Source organism: Melopsittacus undulatus, chromosome 1 (genome assembly GCF_012275295.1).
Source record: "Melopsittacus undulatus isolate bMelUnd1 chromosome 1, bMelUnd1.mat.Z, whole genome shotgun sequence".
Lineage (NCBI taxonomy): Eukaryota > Metazoa > Chordata > Aves > Psittaciformes > Psittaculidae > Melopsittacus > Melopsittacus undulatus.
Window position 1 is genome coordinate 145,164,129 of NC_047527.1, and position 23,188 is coordinate 145,187,316.

Here is a 23,188-nt window from a genome sequence, read left to right on the forward strand (position 1 = left end):
ACAGGCCCCTGTTAAGAACACAGTGGCCACAATAAGGTTCTCACCAGAGCCTTCTCCAGGTTGAACAAGCCAAACTCTCTCAGCCTTTCCTCACAGGAGGACTCCAGCCCCCTGAGCAGTTCTGTGGCCCTCCTCTGGACCCTCTGCAACAGGACCATCTCTTTCCTGTGCTGAAGACTCCAGAGCTGGACACAGGACTGAAGGTGAGGGTCTCACCAGGGCAGAGTAGAGGGGTAGAAACCTCTCCCCTGACCTGCTGGTCACGCTCCTTTGGATGCAGTTCAATATAGTATTCCCTACTGTCACCCAAAGTGGGGAACAGTGATCTACCCACCCAAAAGCCTTGCCTGTGGGCACAAGGTGTTATGGCATAGGTTGGGTTCATGGGGCTCAGACTCCAGACAGGGCTGAAGCACAGCCAAGTCGGGTCCCACATGGTACAGGATCCAGAAGCCTCCATGAGGACTCACAGGCAGTACCCAGGTTTTGGGCGACAGTCCTTCTCTGATGCAGGTTAATGCACCTCCTGGGGCATCCTACCTCATCTGCCTTGCACCAAAACAAAGACGAATTCCCCACTAACTTCAGAAGGAGCAAGATCACCCCCTCCAGCTCCCAAAACATGCAGCAGAACATTCACTGCACACACAAAATCTAGGATGGCCATATGCTGACTGTCTGAGCCTGCCACCTTCAGCTTACAACCGCTTTTAGCAGCAAATTTAAGCGCGTATTTGAATATATTTTACGATGTGGTTGACTGTGGTGTAAACAGCGATGCATCAGAGGAACTCTTGAGGAATAAATCACAAGTTTCTGTACTCTCTATAAATACCCACTTTTCCTCTAATGCCCAAGAAGACTGCAACACAGATTGATTACTTACCTTAAGGCAAATCTGCTCTGAAATTACAATGCAGTAATAGAAGACTGACCCAAAAAAACTGTGAGTAAAATATCGTGTGTGTACTTGGGCATGTAGTTAGGATTGTTAATATCAATTAATTCTGCTCACAGAGGAGGACTTGTTTTAAAACAACTTCATTTTTCTTCTGCATATATGTAATTACACAGCTGTAACTAATAGCCATAGCAAAGCAATCTGCCATCTAAACAACTAGCATTATTCTTCAAAGTATTACTCGTGCTTTTCTTCTTCTATTTTCTCAGTATGAGGGGTGATTAGTAGATATGATTAAATGTATGTACGAAGCCTTTTAGCAAAGTAACAAGCCCTGCTTTTCGGCTCCATTTTTACTGTTATATAGCAGTTTTCTGGACACAACTGTTTTATTCTGCAATGCTGGTAGCCATCTCCCCAAAAAGAATAAGATAATATTTATTTCTACAGGATTTCACCACTACCACCCTTTTCTAATGCACGTTATCACTGGTATTCATTTCTTTTATCTTTGTGTAAACCATGTGCTCTATCACATTTGCCATTTTGTTTGGCTGACATTCCCATCAATCAACCGATTGCCTGTGTGTGCACACAACAGGGACTAGGAAAATTTACCAAAAATTTCATTATGCTTCATAGCAGTCACTGGGAAAACACAATCATTGGCATGAGAGGGAATTTTAGCTGTGAAGAATCCCAAGCCTAATACAGACAAAATACAGGTTTTGTCTGGCTGTATTTCACAGGGTTCAGCACTTTTTAATTCAGTATTTACAGAACAACAGCACACAGAATAAATGGTAGCAAAACACACAGGTAACACTTGCCAGACACCTATTATAACAGGAATTCCTCACGAATCCAGCCTAGATTTTGCTTCATGAACAGATAACCTCAGTGCTTTCCAGAAGTAAGTCTTGCCCTCCAGCAAGGCTGGCAAAGCACTCCAGGAGAATTGCTCTGAGCACCGCAAAGGTTCATATACTTGCCTGTTCTAGGCTGAAGCAAAGGGAACCATTGAATACTCACACATGCAGAGGAGGAATGGGAGATGGTTCGTAATGGTAGCGTCCCTCATGATGTCTCGCATCTATAGGTACAGGAGGGTGGAATGCTGGGAAGAGGTGAGGCGGATCTGAAAAAACAAGCAAGGTTCCCAGGTCTGAGTATCTCCAACAACTCTTTCAAAACAACATTCATAAGGACTATACAGGCATTGAAAAACGTGTCAGCAGTGCCATGGCTGCCGGGTCACGTTCTCCTTCCCTGCTGCAGTCAGTCAGGCCTGTCCAAGAGGACAGTCTGGCCCACAGTGTCTGCATGAATATGTACTTACTAATTTCAATATTCTCTTTTTATAGCTAAATGGAAAGGGACATAAAGAAGTCTTCAATAATTATGTGCCCATATGTGAAGTGTCAGATCAAAAGGACCATAAAGCCTTTCATAAGCATTCCTGATTTATTTATTTTTTATTAAAACAAGAAAAAAAGGAATTGTCCCAGGATGAAAAGCCTAAGCAGAGAATACAATGCAATAAAAACCCGTTATGTCCTCAGAGACGTACACACAGTCCTGCAACAGAAAAAACTGAAGCGGCATAATGAGGTATTACTATCTGGAGTAAATCAGACAATGGAGTTAAAAGGAAACGCAGTTGGGAAAGGCCTTACTGGAGATGCTTAACTGTGTCACACCAATGGCCACATCCAGAGGAATGTGCCTGAGGACAGGGGGGTTCATTTCACACACCACTCTTAACAGGAAAGGTGCTTTCTTTGTCCCCATGCTGCAGTAAGCTCCCCTGCTCCATCTCCTCCAAGGCTTCCATAGAACAGTGGGTTTGCAGGCCAGGGCTCCTGTTCCCTGCTGTTCTGGGAGAGCCTCAGTAATGAGCATGACAAAAGGGGGATGTGCCCCTGCTGCCCCATAGGCTCTGCCCCTGGGCCCCACAGCAGCCCACCACTTCTGCAGCAGGATTGCCTCCTGGCCTTGGAGGACACAAGGCACATAGACCAGAGCTCTACCTATCAGCACACTAGTGTGACCTGTGTGCCCAAAAGAAGTTAGTGCCTATTCAGCTGCTCAAAACGAAAGCGATGCTGAGCATCTCCAGTGGCACAAAACAAACTGATCCTGCCCAATTATTACCCAATTGCCACTTCAGATGAAGCCATGCATTTATTCCACACCAAATACTGAGCTGGACAGATCTTAGGTCATGTCACAGATGTATTAAAATGCTTCCAGAAAGAAAGCTTTAGTTATGCCCTAGCAGTAAAACCAAGCCTATTTTCGGTTTTGCCTGCTGAATCCTGATGTTATCTTCTCCTTGTATTTCCTACCTTTTCTACTCAGCAAAAATGCTATCCTCCTTTTAGATTACGTTATCTGTGAAAGCAGTTCCTTCATGCCAGCTAGAGATGGTTAAATACAAAAGCATTTTTCCCCTTGGTGTTCATCGAAAGTTGGGTTGGTTGTTTTGAAGTGGGAGAAAGAACAAGAGGAACAAACCTCATGGCCCTGAGGGAGTAAATGGAGGGGATGAAGGGGAAACTGTCTAAATTTTGAGGGAAAATTCACAATATTTCAAGAAAATCTGGAAACATTTGACACAGCCTGTTCAGTTGCAAGGCTGGATTTTGTGAAACATCACCAGCATGTGAGCAGCCACAGCACATTTCTGCCATTTACTCACTCAGGGCTTAAGGCTCTGTCAATGAAAAAGAATTATGGCTTACTGCTAGCTTACAATAGCTTTAACTTTGGTTCTGCTGCACCAGCTGGACCTTGGCATGCAAGCTACTGCAAGCTTCTCCATAAGAGAAGGTGGGTCACAGACAACCAGGTACCCCTGTGAACACACCATCATCATCTGAAAGGAGGATGCTTGGTGCTACCTCCTGAAACACATTCCTCACAAGCCACCAAGGTGCAGAAGGGGGAAAAGGGGCATGAGAAGTGTGTTTTAGCACACTACCCCACCTGCCTTGTTCCATGTTTCCCTGGTATGATGAGACCACGTATTCTGACACCCCTGTTCATGTCAGACAGTACAAACTCCATCCAGTCAAAGCAAGCATTCCCACTGGGGATGCCAAACCTCCTCACAGTCGCACTCTCACCCAGCCTGAGCACCTATCCATTAAAAGCAGTCCCAGTGTTTATTCAGCAAAACACCATTTAACCCTCCTGAACGTGATTATCTACCTTTCCCTACCTAGGAAATAGAAAATGAGTATTAAAAGGCCCCAAAGGGTATTCCCCTTTGTGGGGCCTATGCAACACACAGCACTGAAAAGTTGTATTTAACACATGGGATATAAATCTTCAAGAACACCTTTTGGAGTCCTCCCACATTAGGCTCCTTTGTGTATCTTGGTTGCATCTTGTTTGCAGTTTCCATCTGGGAAACAGCCGTACTCCATCACAGCACAGGGAGCTGCCTCTGTCAGCCCTGCACCGACCAGAGCAGAGCTGCATATCAAAACCCAACATAATTATCCATCTCACAGTTTATTATTTACACATGAGCAATACAGCTGGTGAACATCATAACTCAAGTGTATGTGTAATAAGTTACCACACTGTAGCCATCTCCTGTTGCAACCCTTAAGAAAAACCACATGATGACTTTTCCAAAGTCAGGCTAAAACTGCTGAAGCAGAATAAAGTGCCACTAAACCTGGCTACCTCCTATTTATCATATAATTTCCTGACTGATGGTTCCACAAACCAGCTGCTAAGTGCTGTGTACTCCACTGTCAGCAGACTAACATGCTAAATGGGAGACAGAGAGAATAATGTGCACAACTAGGAGTCAATTTTACTGAGGGAATTCAAATTCTGCTGTGTTTGGGTCAGCCCTCAACACAGAGGCAGTAAATTCTACGTGCTTGGGGGTCCAAACTCGCTCCACTTTGAAAAACATTGAATATTTATATGGAAAGACTCTTAGATCAAACAGAGACTTGCCAAAGCAGCCATCAGCCAGGGCTTCACTTGAAACTCCATAAAAATGTAATCACTTGACATGTATTTATATGGAAATACATAGTAAAAAGTTTGCAAAGCAGTAACTCGGGCTGTAGCTAGTTTCACATCACTTGCTCATATCCCACCCAGTATCTATTTCATTAAAGGCACCATCAGAATATTATGGTTACATTCTGCCACTATTATTTATGCTGTAGCATGAGAGAGAGTGCTCACAGGACAGAAATTAATCTGGACCTACCTGACTCCTGGCTGAGAGAGGTGCTCTATCTATCTGGAAAACCAAGGAGCAAATTAGTGTCAAAGACAGGATACTATAATGACATCTTAGGGTTTCTCATTCAAACTGCAAAGACAAAACTCTCACCCCTAGCAAAGAAGAACTCCATTCACCAAAATGGATCAACAAACTAGCTTCCCATTCTGCTAGGAAAGCTATTTACCGCCATTTGTAACTTCTTAACACTTCTGGATTAGTTGCAAATCACCACAACGTATGCCAGGCAGTTGTGTTACAGACATTCAAAGGAAACCATGACTTTCTGGACCAATTCTTCAATTACATCCTTGCACAAACTCCCTGACCTAAGTACAGGAGTCGAGACAGACAGATGCTGCTTATGTATTTGGAGCCCTCAGTTCCAATTCAGCAGCAGTATATGATTCTTTGCTTAATGTCACTACTTTCAAGAACTTGTAAGGATAAGCCAAGATACTTGAACATTCCATGTGCACTGCTGAACTCGGCAGATTGTGCTGCCTTCTGCATTCTCTGCTGCCTACTACTGTAAGCTTCTTCTGGATGCTCCCCCGTCTCCTGCATAGCTAACAGGGTCTCCTCAAAACAAAATGGGAGATGCAACTGCCTGAAATGCTACAAACTCATCAGTTTTAGCACTGTCAGATTTTCTGGGAAATATGTCAATTTATGCTGACTTTTTGTTGTGCTAAATGTGCCTTTTTATTTCTTCTTCACAAATCTTTCTTGCCTTCTTAAAGAAAGTGAATAGGATCATCTGTCTCAAATTACAATCATTCCCATACAGGAAGAAAGAAGAGACCTACACTTGTTCCCTGAAAGTCAGCAGCCTAGGGCTCTACTGCAGCATCAAGGGAAAGACAGAGAAGTGACAGGTATGGTCCTTGCTGCTGAAGAGCAAACCTGAAGTCTGATGAGATGCAGCAGGCAGCAGCAATTCACTGCATGACCTGGTGGAAAGATAGATGCCAGCTGGCTCAATGGTGCTGTACAACACGTGCAGACAACAGAAGAGGCTGGGCTGTTCCAAAGCTCACTGAAGTTAAGGATAACTGTTCTGTAGTCTCTCAGATAAGCCTTGCTCAGTTAGGGTAAGTCAAATCACTTAGGGGACCACCACATTTAGGAAGTTCACCTGTGGAGGTAAGGCTAGGGAAACACTCTGCCCTCAACTAACCCACTTGCTCCAGCTCCCTGTGATCCCTGCCAAACCCTTGAGGAAGATGGCTGCTGAAATGACAGGCTGTATTTTTCAGATGTCAAGAAAACATCTGCTACAGCTGAAAATGCCTGCATTGACTTGAACGCGCCTGGTGTGGCCCCAGTGCCTGCACCTCTGTCCTGAGAGCAGGGCAGGCAAACACAGGACTCAAGCCCAACACAGGAAGCCCTTGTCAGATTTGTCCTCACAATGATCATCTTACCAAATTACATGTCAGAACTGAGCCAAGAGCAAAACTCTATCTCAGCTGTTACCTCATTTGAGGTGAAATCTCCTTCCCTCCTAAATTCATTGTGGTCTTGATGCTGAACTCGGTGGTACCAAGCTTTCACACCAGATGTAAGAGTATCAGGCGAAATATAGCCTCCTGCTAATGTCTTTTCAATACACAGAGAAGTTTTGAAGAGCTTGCCAGCAAACTTCTACACTTCCTTTGGTTCGTAAGCTGATCACCAGATGGGAATTTTCTAATATTCAGGTTTGCAGAGTCCCTAAGGGCACCACTGTTTCTTCACATACATTCGCTTCAACTGATCTGAACTTAATGGTATTGCAAGGTTTTATGGCAAGAGCCAGGTTCCTTTTTGCCAAGCAAAGATCTTATTTTGGATTTCTCTTTAATTACAGCATGCATTATGGCTCAGTAAGAGCACATGTTGTCTTGGGGGGGGGGGGGGGTTAGCTCTCTTTCAAAAACGGGTGAGTTATGTTCTCTACATACACTCGTACAGAGGCTTTAATCAGGAAGAAAAAAGTCTGAGCCCCAGCCACACATGAATGCATGCACTTAACTGTGTGTGCTTTGAAGAGTCTCCCTATGGTGGCTGGGGTTTTGCTCCTTCAGCATGGCTGGCTGCCATCTGAAGCACTGCTTATTTGTAAGCTGATCATCCACTGATGTGCTACAGCCAGTTCTTAGGAGGCTTTCTGTGTTTCTGTGTGTGTCCCCATGTGTCCTTGCATGCACATGCACGCTTCCAATGTGGCAACCATTGTGTTGACACGGATGTGACTACTCACCACCTGACCTCACAGAGGAGAGATTTTAAGTAGGAAAAAGAAAAAGCCATGTAAAAATGGGGGAAAAAAAAAGGGGGGGAAGAGGGGAATAAATGGATAAAGCCAAGAAATGGACAGAGGGAGAGAGTGAAAAAGGATTTTTAATTGCAAAGCCCTCTCTGTTTCAGTAACACTAATGTTAAGCGTGATAACATACAGTAGATATAACACTTTCAGATAAAAAGAGTCTTCAATCAGATAACATGCCTTCCAAGGCCAGGTTGGATGAAGCTTTGGGTGACATGGTTTAGTGTGAGGTGTCCCTGCCCATGGTAGGGGTGTTGGAACTAGATGATCTTAAGGTCCTTTCCAACCCTAACTATTCTATGACTCTATGTGTGTATTAATGATGATCAGACTTCCCTTCCCCACCCTCTGCTTATACTTGCACACAGCCTATACACTGATCTTAGAAGTGAACCACAGGAGTTCCAGGCCAAACCTCACAAACTAGAGCACAGATCCAGCTCTGTGCCTCTTGTTATGGCTGAAAAATAATCTCTACCTTTGTAAAACCAGAAATGAAGATTTAGATCCCTGCCATCCATTTTATCACTTTTCAGTTTGTAAACTTAAACACCTTGTAGGAACATGTTTTATTGTTTTTAGTAGTTCCACAACAACCATTGTTCCAAACACACCAAGGAGGAGCAGTTATCGGTGTGCTGGAACAAAAGTGGCTGGAAATGATTTCACCAGCTGGCACTGAGAGATCCTTAATATGCCAAACTTGCTGCAGGTATTGGCTAAATAACTGCTGGATTGATTTCAGTTTGAACGCTCTATTATTCCTCCCAGTCACTGCACCTCTGCTGTCTGAAGGTGCAGGACTGCCTTCTGGAATACTAACTCTACTTCCTCAAATCCATTCAACTGACTCCAGAGCTCTCTGCTGTTTGTCCATCCAAAAAAAAAGAGAAACAAAAGAGCTGTAAGAGACAGACTCACAGGGTTATAAATATATTTATTTCATGTACAAAATACCTTGGAGTCTTTTAAGAACATCATTTGTGATTCATCACAGCCCAATGACTGTTTCCACTGTGATGGACTCACTGGTAAGTGAAGAAAGGACTCCTTGTGCAGTCATGAACCTGCCCGATGAGCAGGGTGGGCACAGCACTGCCACCCCATATTCCCCCCAGGACATACACTTTTAGAGCAGGAAAGCCAATGCACTCCACCAGCACAGTCTGCACAAGAGCAAACAGGAAATTGCTGGACATGCACCAGGAATATCCCACACCTCAGTAGCTTCTTCCACTCAAACAACACTGACTGCTTCACCCAATAAGCAACCCCAGAAAACCCTCATGAACATGAGCAATGGTTGCATACAGCCAGTTCATCAGCCTGTGCTTTCAGAAGACAGTGACAGGACACCTTAACCTCACCACAGTGTTACTTAAGGGAAAATTGTTTCCTCTGCCATAGCTGACTCTTAGTTTGGCACAGCTCCTCTTTTTCATAACCTCTGGATCCCATGCAGCATTTTTTAACAAACTTAATAATGTGGTCGCTGCAAGAAAATGACAAATTGTCCTCTGCCAGGAAGCTGACAAAAGAAATCCCTCCCTCCACTACCTCCAATGGGCTCTGCAGTGAAAAAATAATTCAGCTTCTGCCTTGCAACACACTTACTGTTGCTGTTTTGCTGCTGCTCCCCTAACTTCTCATGCCACCACACATCAGTGCATCCTCCACTGCTTAAAACATCCTCCCCTCCAGGAGTTACGGAAAACAAAACAAGCATCCATGTATAACACTTAACAGCCCCAGACAAGTGGTTTCAACCAGCTGCTCTGGAATGCTTCGGGACTTGATGATCTTAAAGGTCTTTTCCCACCTAGTTGATTCTATGATTCTAACTTTGATTACGCATGTGTGTGAAGGATCAAGGCCATGTTGGACAGGGCTTGGAGCAACCTGCTCTAGTGGAAGGTGTCCCTGCCTGTGGCAGGGGGTTGGAACTGGATGAGCTTTAAGGTCCTTTCCAACCCTAAATGTTCTATGACTCTATGATCACATCCACATCTCCTCCTCCATGAGCAGCAACTGGATCAATAACCACAACATACACACAACTTATTTAAACCTATGTACATGTGCATAACACATTGTTGTAACACACAGCAAATTCCAGGGGCTGGAGGTGAGCTACAAAATAGAAATTAAAGAAATGAAAAACTATACAAGAAAAATCCTGATCCATGCTGGAGAGAACTAAAGGAGAAATCTCACAGCAAAGCTCTCCGCTCCAGACTACTCCTAACAGAGGTTTAAGGTGGGTTTCCTAACTAGTGTTGAGCTGCCACACAACAGACTGGTTATTCCCTATGGCTCAGCAGAACCATTCAAAAGCCCTGTTATCAGCTGCATGCATTAACTCAGCAATGACAAATACCTTTCAAGTGCAAACGTTAAGTTTGGCTAAGCAGACGTAACAAAGCTAGAAACTAGAGAAAAAAAAAACCCAATCTAGAAATACCCTTCTATTGATGTGGATTTGATGTGGGAACAAATAAAGCCAAATCAGGTCATTCAATGAGCTTTGGTGATACTCTTATCAGCACTGTCAGTCTGAAAATGTTTTTAGTTTAAAGGATGCTTTGGAGACTTGCGTCCTCTTCTGTGTATCAGAATCACATTTAAAAGCTATCTGAAAGGCCAAACCTCAATTAGATATCAGTACACCATGATGAAGATCACTGTAGCTAAACAGGTTTCCAGCAGCTGAAGATCTGGACCACAGGGTGAAAGACTTGGAAATAGGTTATACTTATCAGCTTTGATGAGTAATTTATGGCATGATAGGAATTAGAGAGGGAAAAGTATAATTAGATCAATTATGTCTATTTTTAGACATTAAAACAGTTCAGATTCTATGGATGCACAATCAGATGAACACTTGGAGAGATTTCTTTTTCCCTGCTGTTCAACCTGATTTTTTAAAGTTTCATCCAAATATTCGTAATTATTTAGCTTCTCTCTGCATCATCCTTAGCAATTACTCTCCTTCTGTGGTGTTTACACTCTTCAAGCTCTTGCAGATGAGCAGACAGTTATCACTTGTGCCATCAGGCCACTCAATAGTATACATTTATTGCATCCTTTAATCTCTATGTTCATATTCTACATTAATCAGGCACTTGGTTTTGCTCCCTGGGTTTCTTCCAGGTTGGGACAGATATATAGGTGTGTGTCATCCTTGCACTGCTGGACATGAGGTTTTCATGTAGGCTGACATGACACTGTTCAGGAAGAGGAAGCCTTAGAAATTTATAATACAAATAACCTATTTCTGCAAAATCCTCTTCCCAGCAGGAGTATGTGTTTCTTACACACAGCATCAAGCAACACTACCTTTCATCTTCCCACTATGAGACAGTGCCTTCACCACGTGGCAGTGACCTACCCTACTATTTCTAGTAAATATGGCGCTACTCAAGCCAAGCAAAGGCAACACAAACTGACTCCTGATTATTGCTCCTTGACATTGCTCAATACTTGACTTTAGGATGTTTTCTTCCTCTTTGTTCTCTGATCCTTCCTCAGTTTCTTCGAGAGTTTCTTCCCTCAATTTCATTTTTATGCTTTGTGTTTCAGATCATTACTGATGATGGAAACTATGGTAGGTTCCCTTCATTTGCCCTATTGACAGTTCTTAGTGCTCATTCAGCCTATGTCTGAGAATGTCATATTGCCAATACTGCAGTCAATCTGAGTTACCTTGCTCTAGTCACGCTTTGAGGAAAGCATTTCCAACAAAACTTGTCACAGTCAAATTACATTACTTCCCTGTGCCCCAGTGATAACATGGAGATATCCTTGCTGAGACACCAAACCTCTCCAGTGAAAAGTGCCAATAAAGAACTACAACAACAGTACTGTGTCCACTATTTCTTGAAAAGGTGTGGTTCAATTGCCTAAAACTGCTCACTCTTTACTCACTTCTTGTTCTCTACAGACACAGTTGCAGGATCTGGCCTATGTTTCTCTTGCTCTGGGAACTAAGTGTTGCTTATCAAAAGCAGCCAAGCCTTTACATCACCCAGCTAGCACCACCGCTATAAGAGGGTGCCCCACTGAAATGGGATGAAGGGCACACATGTCAGATTACTTGTTTAAAATCACAAGTCAAAAAATCACGAGTCAACAGCCTCACCTCAACTACTGCTCATGGTCCTGCCAGCCCTTGAAGACAGCCTCGAGTTAGCAGCGTGATGTGTCAAAAGCAGACGCTGCATCAGAGCTGTGGAGTAGGGGCACACAACTGCAGAAACGGCATCTCCTGAGCATTACCACCTGCACTGCTTCCTGCTTGCACAGGACTTGGTGCTGGGATTCTACTGTCATGGACTGATGGGTAGTTCCAGCCTCACCAGGGAGGAAAAACACTCCCATTAATGAGAGAAAAAGAATGGAAGAACAGAGTTCTGAACAGGCAGGAGCAGACAAATGCAGTAGCAGACAAAGCAGTCCATGGCATTAGCAAAGATTGGTCTGCATGGCAACAGCACAAAAGCAAACTCTTCAGGGCAGTTTCCATCTTTACCTCAGCTGTCTGCAGGCCCCAGTCTCTAAGCTTTTTGGCTCTACCATAATTGATTACAACAGCATCACTTTCTCCAGCCTCTGGTCCAGGCAGACCAGAGAAATGATTACATTACCTGCCTATGCACAGCTATGTTCTTCAGCTTGGTGATTAAGGGGTAAGATGGGATAAAACATAGGACTAGGTGGAGCACAACCCCACAAATATGAGAGAAGAGGGAAAGAGTCATCCTTCTGCGCCCCTGGGTGGGTAAGGGGGCAATAAAGAGGAGGTTACTGCTTTTCATTCCTCTCTTTGCATCCTAGAGGAGAAGCCAAGAGTGCTGTGGGGAGACAACAGGAGCCAGAAGAGAGGAAAGATGGCCAAATGAAGATAAAGCATCCACACCACCATTCCCTGCCACACAGAGCTAGACACCGAGAGTTTCAATGGCCTCCAGGGAAAAGTCACAGAAGACAAATGTGGTAATGGTCCAAATGTGTAGAAACCACTTACAGACCAGGAAATTCCTAGACTGAAAGTTTTGGGAAGCCGGGAGACTGCTTGGGGGTGAGAGGAGAATCGCTTGCCATGTTCTTACATTAACTCCTGTGCATCTGCTCTTGGTCACTGCTTGGAGAGGATACCAAGCCATACAGACCTGTGGCGTGGGTCAGTGTGGCCCCTCATGCTCTGCATACTCCTGGCATGTTCCACAAGGCCAAGGTATCTGCAAACCTCTTCCCCTGACCCTCATCCATCACCTCACCACATGCAGTGCTCAAGCTGCAGGACTTGGGCCCATAGAGCTCTGTGTAGCAAGCATGAAGACTTCCCAAGCCCGTAAAAGCCCATCTTTCAGCTGTACATTTGCAAAGGAGATGGCAATAAAAATATCTTAAGGTATCTGTCCCCTGCCTATGAAGACACAACACTCACTTCTGTGTTCCCACATAGAGCTGCGATCTGGCTATAGGAAAATGGCGGGCTCCATTTACCCTCTGTCCAAAGAGGAGGAGACAGCTCTCCACAGTCCCACCCCCGGCAGTCTTGGAGCTTTTCCAACACATTAAGCATCAGTTTCTTGCCAGTGAAGTGTTTGATGCTCTACTAAATGCAGTGGCACTCGGAGAGGCAGAGTAACCCTCCATATGGAAAAGCCGTTTGACACAAAGGTTGGAGGTCAAAAGTTTAAATGTTCATGACAGAGACGACAGCAGTCCTTTTCTGGTCAACAACATCAAAGGATTTGCCAGCTCTTAATGCTACTATTGTCACTTGTTTGGACCCCATTGAAATGCTAGCATATTTATTGCACTCCAGGAGTATAAGGACTTTTTGTTTGTTTTAATCTCTATGCTGAGCCCAAGGAGTCTCAAGTGTTGTGACTCCTCTTGCTCCTGAGGAGAATGAGCAAGGAAACAATACCAGAGGATGCAGCATTGTAGTCCCAACCAACTTGGCGCTTTCTTCCCCACCAAAAAATATAAATGATGGATAGAAACATATGGTCTCTATTGGACAGGGCTGGAAATCTCTGCTTCTGAACTCCCCACATGATGGGTTTTAATTGTTCTGCGCTATGACAGGGGGTGAAAAGCACTCCCCACCATCAAGATCTCCATTTTGCCAGTCATTGTTGAGAAACCCTGTTCCACAGCTAACGCTCCCATTAGGCACAACCGTAGCGGGGCTGGGAACAGCAGCAAGGCTCTCCAAGACGAACTGCAATGCCATAACCACAAAGAATATCAGTTTGCCCAGCCCTCCTTTGCTCTCTGAACTTTTGCCTGCAGTTAGGCAAGAACTTATTACCAGAGAGCTCTGCAGTGCATGTTCCAAGCACTGTATCAGCCATCGATACCTCGTGCCTTGCCAGGAGCCAGATCCAAGTTCATTTGTTACTACCTTCCTCAGATTCCTGTTCCCCTCTCCACAATGAGGATTAGCAGTTTAAGTTATGTTGCTGACCTCCATCTGGCTAGGCAGAAACAGATGTCTGCGCACTCGGGCACGATCTGATTTCAAAGTGGAGACTCTGGGTTACTAATGACGTTATAAAGGCAAGAGCACATGTTGGCTCTCAACAGTCCATTGTCTAATTGGGATGGTTTTAATCAAATATGAATGTACCCAAGTTTTCGCAGTTAATGAATAAATCCCCTTCTTAAATAAGGGCAGTAATTCTGAGCTCTCCATCGAGGCAGCATCCCAAGGAATGCCTACATGAGCAGCAGTCATCACCAAAAGCCCCTAAGAGACTGCAGCCCAGCTCGTTGTTTAAACAGCTCCTAACTGCCCTTCCCAGAGGTAAGCTGCAGCCAAATTGTTTTCCTTCACTCCACAAACCAGATATGCATGGCTTATGTGAACAGCCCCAAAGTTTACTTTAGTCTCTGTTTAAATACCTTCTACCACATATTTCAAACAAACAGTTCACTTCATTAGAAAGGCAAACAGTGTAGCCGCAGAATACGAGCACTTGAGGAGAACCACTCTGGGCAGAGAAATCCTCTGTCCCTATGTAAACACCGCCTGCTCTGCAGCTCCAGGCAGCATCCGCCTGCCACGCCACTTCAAAAGCCTTTCCACAAATACTTCACACGTCTGTTTGTAAGTAAATGATAACCCTGAAGAGATTATCTGCAGGGCTGAGAGCCCCGATGACTATCACTGCGGCTGCACAGGCACAGACAGAAAAGCCAAAATGCTCACTGCCAGCCACAGGTGAGTTATGAAACTATAATAAAGTCGGTAGCAATACAGTAACATCAGCTAAACCTGTTAAACTGGAAAGGCAGTGCTGTTTGGTAGCCTGCTTTGGCATATTAGGTTCCACAAAGGGAAGCAAGTTCTACCCGTAGCAATTAAAAAGTTTATACACCTTCATTGTTAACTGGTTTGTTAAATTGGCACACGACAGAAAGTTGTACAGAACAGTGAGAAAGCTGCACAGCTGAAACTTCACAGAATGGTTTGGGCTGGAATGGACCTTAAAGCTCACCCAGTTCCAATCCCCTGCCACAGGCAGGGACACCTTCCACTAGCCCAGGCTGCTGCAAGCCCGTGTCCAACGTGGCCTTGCACACTGCCAGGGATGGGGCAGCCACAGCATCTCTGGGCACCCTGTGCCAGCACCTCAGCACCCTCACAGGGAAGAACTTCTTCTAATGTCTCATCTCAATCTCCCCACTGTCAGTTTAAAGCCATTCCCCCTTGTCCTGTCCCTGCAGGCCCTTATAAGAAGTCACTCATCAGTTTTCTTGTAGCCCCTTTAGGTACATGAAGGTTGCTATCACCAGATAAAGCACTGAGTTCTGTCTTCCTGGACAAATTATACATGGCAATTCAATTGCCTCAGGAGCACGACACTCAAATTCCAGAAACAAGTACAAAAGGAGGAGGAAGACAACTAGACATGGAGAGGAGAGGCAATGGAAGGCAGCCAGTGCTAGGAGGCTCCATCCCCTGCTCTCCTCTCCATATGCCAGTGCAGCTCCAGAGAACACTCACCACCAACTAGGGAATACACCCCTCAAGAGAGCAAAGCACCTCACAGTTTGCTGTCACACCCTGCTGATTTTACTGCTTTGTGCCAATTGAAAGCTTTAATCAAAATATGGACATTTGCATGTTTGAAGGAAAGGACACTGAGGCACTCTGACCACATCCATCACTACCACTGTCTTTGGAGCTGTCACAGGAAGCTGAAGGGACAGCATCTCTTGGCATCCATCAAAAAGCACAGACCCATGTTATGCCCAGATCTTAACCTTATGATGTATAACCTTAAAAAAGAAATTATCAATTATTCATAAGATCTTAAATCCATTTTCAGGCAAAAATAATAAAAAACCCAACAAAAATCTAAAAACCCTTCAGTTTGTAAGTAAGGACTGATAGCACCTGGCTGTAGTGTGAAGGTTCACAAGCTGCAAATATCATATAAAGAGGAGAGGAACAGACAACATCTTTATTAGGGAGAATCAAGTATTATCAATTATGAACCTGAAGGTTAAGACACCTTGGTAACCATATCTTTAAGCCTGCAGTGACTCAAAACGTAAGTTTCAGTTCTTTTCATTCATAGGGTGAAATTAAGCCCTGCTAAGTCAAAGACTTTTTATCATTCATTTCAGTGGAATCAGTATAGCCAGCTCTTGGGATGTTATCATGAACCTCGTTTTTCTTTTCAGTGGTGTTTTGCTGTTTAACTCCAGTCTTTTCAGTCGTCATTAAGTAAGAATCTCAGCTTTCATTTAAAAATGTTACAGAGAAAAACCACCAACCAGAACCCCCAAACACCCACATGTATGTTTCTAGTTGTTATGGTTGCAGAGAAAAGCTGGAAAATGAGCAATCCCCAGCTTTCATAATCCATGAGCAAATAAAAAGATCCAACAAAAACATACACAAGCAGGTAGGTACAGGATCTTTCAACAGGTATGTGTTTCACATGCTCACATACACAAAGTTCCTAGTTTGAATACCTAGGGGATAGCAGGACAGTACATCTTTGTTATAAATGGTATCTGCTAGCATTAAAATCATGTGGACTTTAACTGTGATGATCTTAAAAGCTGCTTAAAGGTTTTGGTCCCTATCAGAACTGCACATCACATATCAATGATTTTTTGACTACTTAATGCTTCCTGGACAATGGGTATTTTTCATCCTCTCTATTAAGAGTTGAGGATTCTTCCACACTCTGCTTTAAGATCTGTCTGGGTTAATGAAGATTGTTTACTAAAACACATGAGGTAGACAGGTCTTCTCCAGGCTTTTTAGCAGAAAGACCGAATTTAGGTCTAGAGTGGAAATAAAACCCCTAAATTTCAGCATGAACTAGAGAAAATAACAATCTCAGCCAGCTCTTTGAGGGGCTATGATAATACAAGCAATAAATTCACTATTATTATTACAACTGATAACACAAGCTGAGCTAATGGAACTAAAATATCTTCTAAACCAGTTCTTGGAGAGCTGATAATATTAACCTTTAGGTGCCAGGAGCTGGGGATTTCCCAGCATACCAAGCTGGTTGACTTACTGACACTAAAAATAGGACTCCAAACCCTGCTGCTCTTGTGGGTTATGCACAAACAATATGATGGTTTGTTTTTTTTCCAAGCAACTCTGATCCATTCAGAAGGGCAAAAAAGAAAAAAAACCAACACATTTCTTTCAAGATGTTTCTGGCCTGAGGCTTTTCTAATGCAAAATGGGAAAAAACAATTTATTTTTCATTATGCCATTCACCAATCTTCAACTTGAAACAGACCGATTCTATACAAGCCGTTTTTTACAACATTCCAGTGAATCCTTCACTGCCATTTTTTTGTTCCCCAGCACATTCAGCTATTAGCTGGAATTTGCCTGGCCATTGTCCTTAAAGAATCTTTGGTAGGAACAACTGTGAGTAGTACAAGACTCAAGAGACAGCAACTCTTGTTTATTCCTTTATTGCACATATTTATTCCATGTATTAGTAACAAAAGAATGGTTTGCATGTACACGTCCCAGTTGTACCTTCTGTTTGACCACCTGAATGAAAAAGGAAATGCATCAGCCTGCCCTGGTACTTAAGAGACACCTGAATTTTACTCAGAGTGATCTTGCTCAGCTTCTGCAAGAAGTTTCGCTTACCAAACAGCACAGGGTTTTGTTGGGCTGATGGTTCAAGGTGCTGGAGTCAATCTAAGCTCCACCTCAGGCACCAGCCAACAGACCACAGCTTTCCATCCAAATGCAGAACACCCTCCTGCCACCAACAGAAAGGCTCCACGGAATAGCTCAGATATAAGGAAATCATGCCTCCTTTGAGCCACAAACACAGAGAAGAGTCCTAAGAACACAGGACAAGCATAATCCCGTTTTTTCTCTGTGTTATTTCTGTTCCTTCCTTTACTCAAGCAGCCAGCAATCAGTTTCATTTCATCTACCCATACTGCAGCAGTAAAAACCACAAACAAGCTCAAGAGAACAACTTGTGTGAGCATCTTACGGATGTACTTTAAAGAGCGAAAATACGTAACAAGCATTCACTGAAGAAATGCAGGTCTCTGATTTAACTCCACAAGAGATCACCATGGCTTGTCTTTTCCAAGTGTTTAACTTGGGGTGACATCTCTTTGGAAAAAATGACCTCTCACTTGATGCCCAAGCCCAGGGTCATCCTCAAGAGACTCTCAATCACGCTTGAGCTCAGCAGCCTTCTTGATAGAGGAATGCAAACAAGCGGCATCAACAATAGCCTGGGTTCTTAGATTCCTCTTGGTGACATACTCTCATTAGTCAAAAGAAGATGGCAACACTTCACTGCTGTTTACAATAGTGGTGGCACAAGCTGCCCTTTAGTGCACAAGAGCGAATATGAGGGGCTTGTCCCTTTCTCATGTGCAAACACCATCAAGGTTTCAAAGCAGCAACAAATATATTTAGCATTTTCTTCACCAAAACGGATCTCCAGAACTAGGTGAAAAATCCCAAATGGCTAAAGCAGGTAAGAGCTGGAAAGCTATTTTTCTTAGGTCTGCAGATTCATCAGTAAGTCACAGGCAGAACTTGGGGGAACCAACAACAGAGACAATGAACACAGTGAAGAATCCTTTGATGAGGTACAGTAGAATCTGAGACCAAAACAAAGTGTTTCAGAAGAACTAGGAACTATCCCCTCCTTCAGACACAAAGCTGGTCTGGTCTGGCAGAAACAGAAATGAAGACACCGGGAAGGTCAAAATAAGGCAGCAACAACCAGGACCCAACGGAGCTGAGAGTCGATATCTGAGCACCCAGCCAGCCCTAACGGGTGACTCGGGGAGGGCTGACACATCGTGCCAGGTACATGCAGGGCCTTCTTGGCCAGGTGGGAAAGCAGTTTTCAAGACAAAAAGCTCCCTTTGGCTGCCTTTGCTTCTGGCATTTGTTCCTGTTGGTATCTGATTACAGATCTAGCGTAGAATTTGCTTGTAGGGAAAAGAATATTCAAGGGAGAGTCTCTTTTTCAGACACAGGCTTAGGGAGAGAACCAGAGCCTGATGCTCCCTCCTCTCCCCAGTCCCAAGCTGTGCATAACAGGGTGAGGGTCAGGGGGGCAGCAAACTCTCTGTAAGTAATCCTCAATTAAGTTCATCCTTTAACTGGAACACTTGGCTCACGGGTGGATGCTGTTTCTCCTGCCCACATGAGCTCAGCAGAAAGAAATCCCTGGCTTGAAGCTGTGTGCCTTGAGTAGAAGGAAGCTCCTTGTTCCCTGGTGCTGAGCTAGCAGGTAAGGAGCAGCAAGATGACCATGCTGGAATGAGACCTATGCCATGGGGACATGAATAACTCCTGACTGGCACCGATGGCCAGCAGTATGCATGGCAAGACTGAAGTAAGTCTGAGAACCCAGTTCATTCATCTCACACACACCCTGCAAAGCATGCAGCAGGCTCCAAACGTAATGACTTCTGAGGGCCAGACAGGGGCCTGGAATCAAAATGGACAAGGCTGCTTTGGGCTAGTTAACTGCTATGTTGCATATTCAGCTCTTTAAGAAAAGCACTTCTTCCAGGACCAGGGGCATTTGGTACACACACACCCTAACCCTCTGGGGCTTTGCCTGTACATAAGAGGTGCAGCCAGCACATGCAGACATCAGAGTACAGTGAAGCTCTCCCAGCGGCTGGGAGCTGCATCTCCCATATATGAACCACACAATGATCTGATATGCTCCCACAGAGCCAGTGCCTTAAGCGGGGCATGGCTGCACGAGGCACTCTGACATCTACAGACACATTCACCCTCTTAGAGAGGCTCATACCTTACCAGCCCTTAGCAGACTGGAGGCTAAAACACGCCAGGGAGTTTCCAGCCCATCAAATATAATATAGAGGTGTCTGCTGGGAAAAGCTATTCCAGCCAATGTTCTATAATTTAATATCCCAGTGCCTCGTTGTATGGTGTTAACCCCACCACAGAAAAAGAGGAAAAAAAGGAGGAGGATTAGGGGTGGCAGGAGTTGGACTCTGGACATGCTCCAAAACCCACATTCCCAAAGCAGCTGAGAATCACTATGGGGACAATTCAGTACATACTGTTTTTCATTTGACAGCTTCAGGCTCAAACCCCTAGGCATGTTGAACTGTATGTTTAAATCCCATCACACTGCTCCAGCCACGACATCTGGAGTGCTTGCAATGGCTGCTGCCTTCATAACAGGTACTACTTTTGCTGCCAAACCAGTTGGGGAAGAGGTATTGGCAAAGTTCTGACATATGGATGTGTGCAAGGGCTTTTGAACTTCTTCCTCCTGCCCCATCACTTGCTGGCAGGAGCCTATGCCAGCACAGACACTTTGAAACAGCAGACAAGAACAGAGGGAGTCGAAGGAGAATCAGAAAATAAAGTAACAGCTAAAAAGAAAATCGTTTCACAACAAATTGGAGTCCAGCATAAACACAGGTTTTAGAAAGCACAGGGAGGAGGACCTGAGGGTGAGCAATATTCGGGACCTCTGTGAGAAGGCCTCAGAGCTCATTTGTCACTGAAATAGGTAGAAATCTGGCAGGCAAACCGGAGTAAGAGGAGGGGAAAAGAGAGCAGAGCTTAGCTCAGAGATGCAAAGAGAGAGAGCAGCTGGCTTCCCGCCAGGGGTTTTGTGAATGGGTGGGTGTGTAGGATCCATTTCCTCCCAGTTCCATGGGGGTAGGGGGAACAAGAGGGTAGGGAAATGCTTCAATTGATCTGCTACTTGGTCATGCTTCAAAAATGTGCAACTACTGTCACATAACTTGATATTTTCCCAGTATTAAGGGGATTTTCTAACAGCCCGACTTCTTAACAAAGGTATTTTTCATTGTGTGCTGAATGTACCCGACTTTTACACACTATGTCTATTCACAGAAAAATGCAAGCCCTTTAAGTGCAAAAAACCCTGAATTTGCTGGTATAAGACACTTTAATGTACCTGAACTGTCTTAAATTCTCATGTTGGCTTCTGCCAAGCTAACATTTTCTTCTTCCAGAATAAAGGGACACCAAAGGGTGTTGTAAAAGGTCCAAGAGGCAATTTCACCTTGCAAAAATCATAGTTTCTCCAAAGCACATCTGAAGCATAAACACTGCGCTGCATTGCTGGCAAGATGAAGAAGGAAAGAAGAACATCTGATGACGAAAGTGAACTAAACACATGAAAAAAATTAGAGCTTTAATATGGTGAGGTTTGGGGTGTTGCTGGTTTTTTCTCCCCCGAGCTGTATGATCAAGTCTTGTCCTTGTCTTTCATTGTTTGGATCTAGTTTTTCATTGTGAATGTAACTTAATTACAAAGCACGTGAATTGTGTGGTAGAGATATTCTAAGCTCAAATAATCATGTAATACTGACCAGATTACAGCACTTTGGAAGTCAGCTGCAAAACAAAGGAAGCAAAACTCTTCAGAGTACGTCACAGAACTCAAAGGAGGGACTGAATCTGAGGAAGGAGCACACAATAATTACAGCCAAGACTGAAAGAGCAGGGCCTAAATTTAGGCTTCTCAGCAGAGATTAAAGTATACAAGTCATAGGTTCCTTAAGTTATACTTCCCTAAAGTCAGTATGCTTAAGGGGGGGACGACACGACAGGGATTGCCAGACTTAAAGGGTGAATTTTTACCTCCAACTTTCAAATATATTTATTACTCTGACATGAATCAAACCCAAACTTCATCATTGTTATTGATCATTAGCTTTCCAAGCTTTCTAATACAGGCTTTTAGAAAGCAAGCTGTTTTCAGTGCCTGGTAAGAACTGTGTAGCTCCCTGTAAGAGATCAGAGAATGGCATTTATCCAGGGTGAACAACGAAATAGAACTTAGCCCTGGCCCCCTGATATGAAGGAGTCTTAGGTTTCCCTTAACCTGCAGGTTGCCCTGTGGGGGCCTCAGGATCTGTTTTAGTTTGTACACCACAGCTTCATAGCAGAGCTTCTAAATGAACAACCCTAACAATCATAGGTAAAAGGGAACTTGTGCTCTCCAGCCACAACCCCCAGCGTAAGGCAATCTGTCTGAGCCTCTTTCTGTGCTACAAGGAGCAAGCAGGGACCAGTGAAAGCAGAAACTCTCTAACTCCTCCCCAGCTCAGCTCCACTGTGGGATTTAAGACAGAACTCGAGGCCTGCCTGCAAATAAAGAGCAGGCTCCAGCTTTGCAAACTAGTGCATGCTTGAAAACTGTTTTGAAGACGTAAAGAAGAGGCTGTCACTTAACTGAGCCTAAGTATTAAATAATGATAACCATTTAACATTCCTGCAGAGGCTTTTGAGTCAACAACTTGTCACCCTGCGCTTGGCTGACGGAAGGGTAAAACAGCCACGCAGAGCATGCGAAGTTCTCTTTGTATCTCTTCAATCTCTCTCTCTAGGCTTGAATTTCTTCCAGTTTATTTTTCTTCCAATATCTCACCTTCAGAACAGGTTATGTATTTTGGTGCTACTCTGCCACCTTGCCTGAATTCCATTTTCAGTCGAGTACAGACATAGAAAGGAAAATAGAAAATTATTTTAAAAGAAATACATATTCAATCCCTGATGGCTACTGGGGATGTTTCTGACACAGCCTATTTTGTTTCTTTTGTTTATATGTATATATTTCTTATTATTACAGATGGATGCGGTATACACTTAACTGGGGTACAGTGTATAAGTTGTCCGTCATTCACCAATAAAGAGGTTCTTATTTTCAGTACCACACAAGTCCATTCAACAAGCAGGATGTGATCACAGAAACATAGATCTTCCATGCTGAACAGATGCATCATGGTATATTCTAACAGGTGACATCAGTTAGCCTGAGAAGACCCCATGCTTCTAAAGCTAAATGGATACTTTGCCGAGATCAGCATCTATAAGGTAGCTAGAACTACAGATACATCTACCACTTTAGGCACATCCCTATAGACTGGTATCTCAGTCTGCTCCCACCAAGCTGTTTCTTACCAAACCAAAACCCTCTGCTCTCAGCTTCAAGTTCAGTGACTGTTTAAAAGTTTGGGGATAGGCTGGGGGGTTGGGGGGTATGTTTTTGTGGGGTGTTTTGTTTTGTTGGTTTTTTTTAATATATCAATTTGTTATTCCTCTATCATTTCTATAAACCTTGTCTATCTATAGGGACTGACATGCTATATGCCTTTTACCACATTCTCATCACATCCTCTTAGTCTTCCTACATCTTTTTCTGTGTTAACACCT

The 23,188-nt window shown here is 43.9% G+C and overlaps 1 protein-coding gene across 1 annotated transcript in view; it reads right to left on the bottom strand.

Moving 5' to 3' along the window:
• GLI3 (GLI family zinc finger 3) overlaps nucleotides 1-23,188 on the bottom strand; it is a 204,528-nt gene that overhangs the window by 91,407 nt on the left and 89,933 nt on the right. Inside the window, exon 4 of the mRNA XM_034061895.1 lies at nucleotides 1,934-2,039. Within this exon, the coding sequence (XP_033917786.1) occupies nucleotides 1,934-2,039 (106 nt within the window). The remainder of the gene's footprint in view (nucleotides 1-1,933; nucleotides 2,040-23,188) is intronic.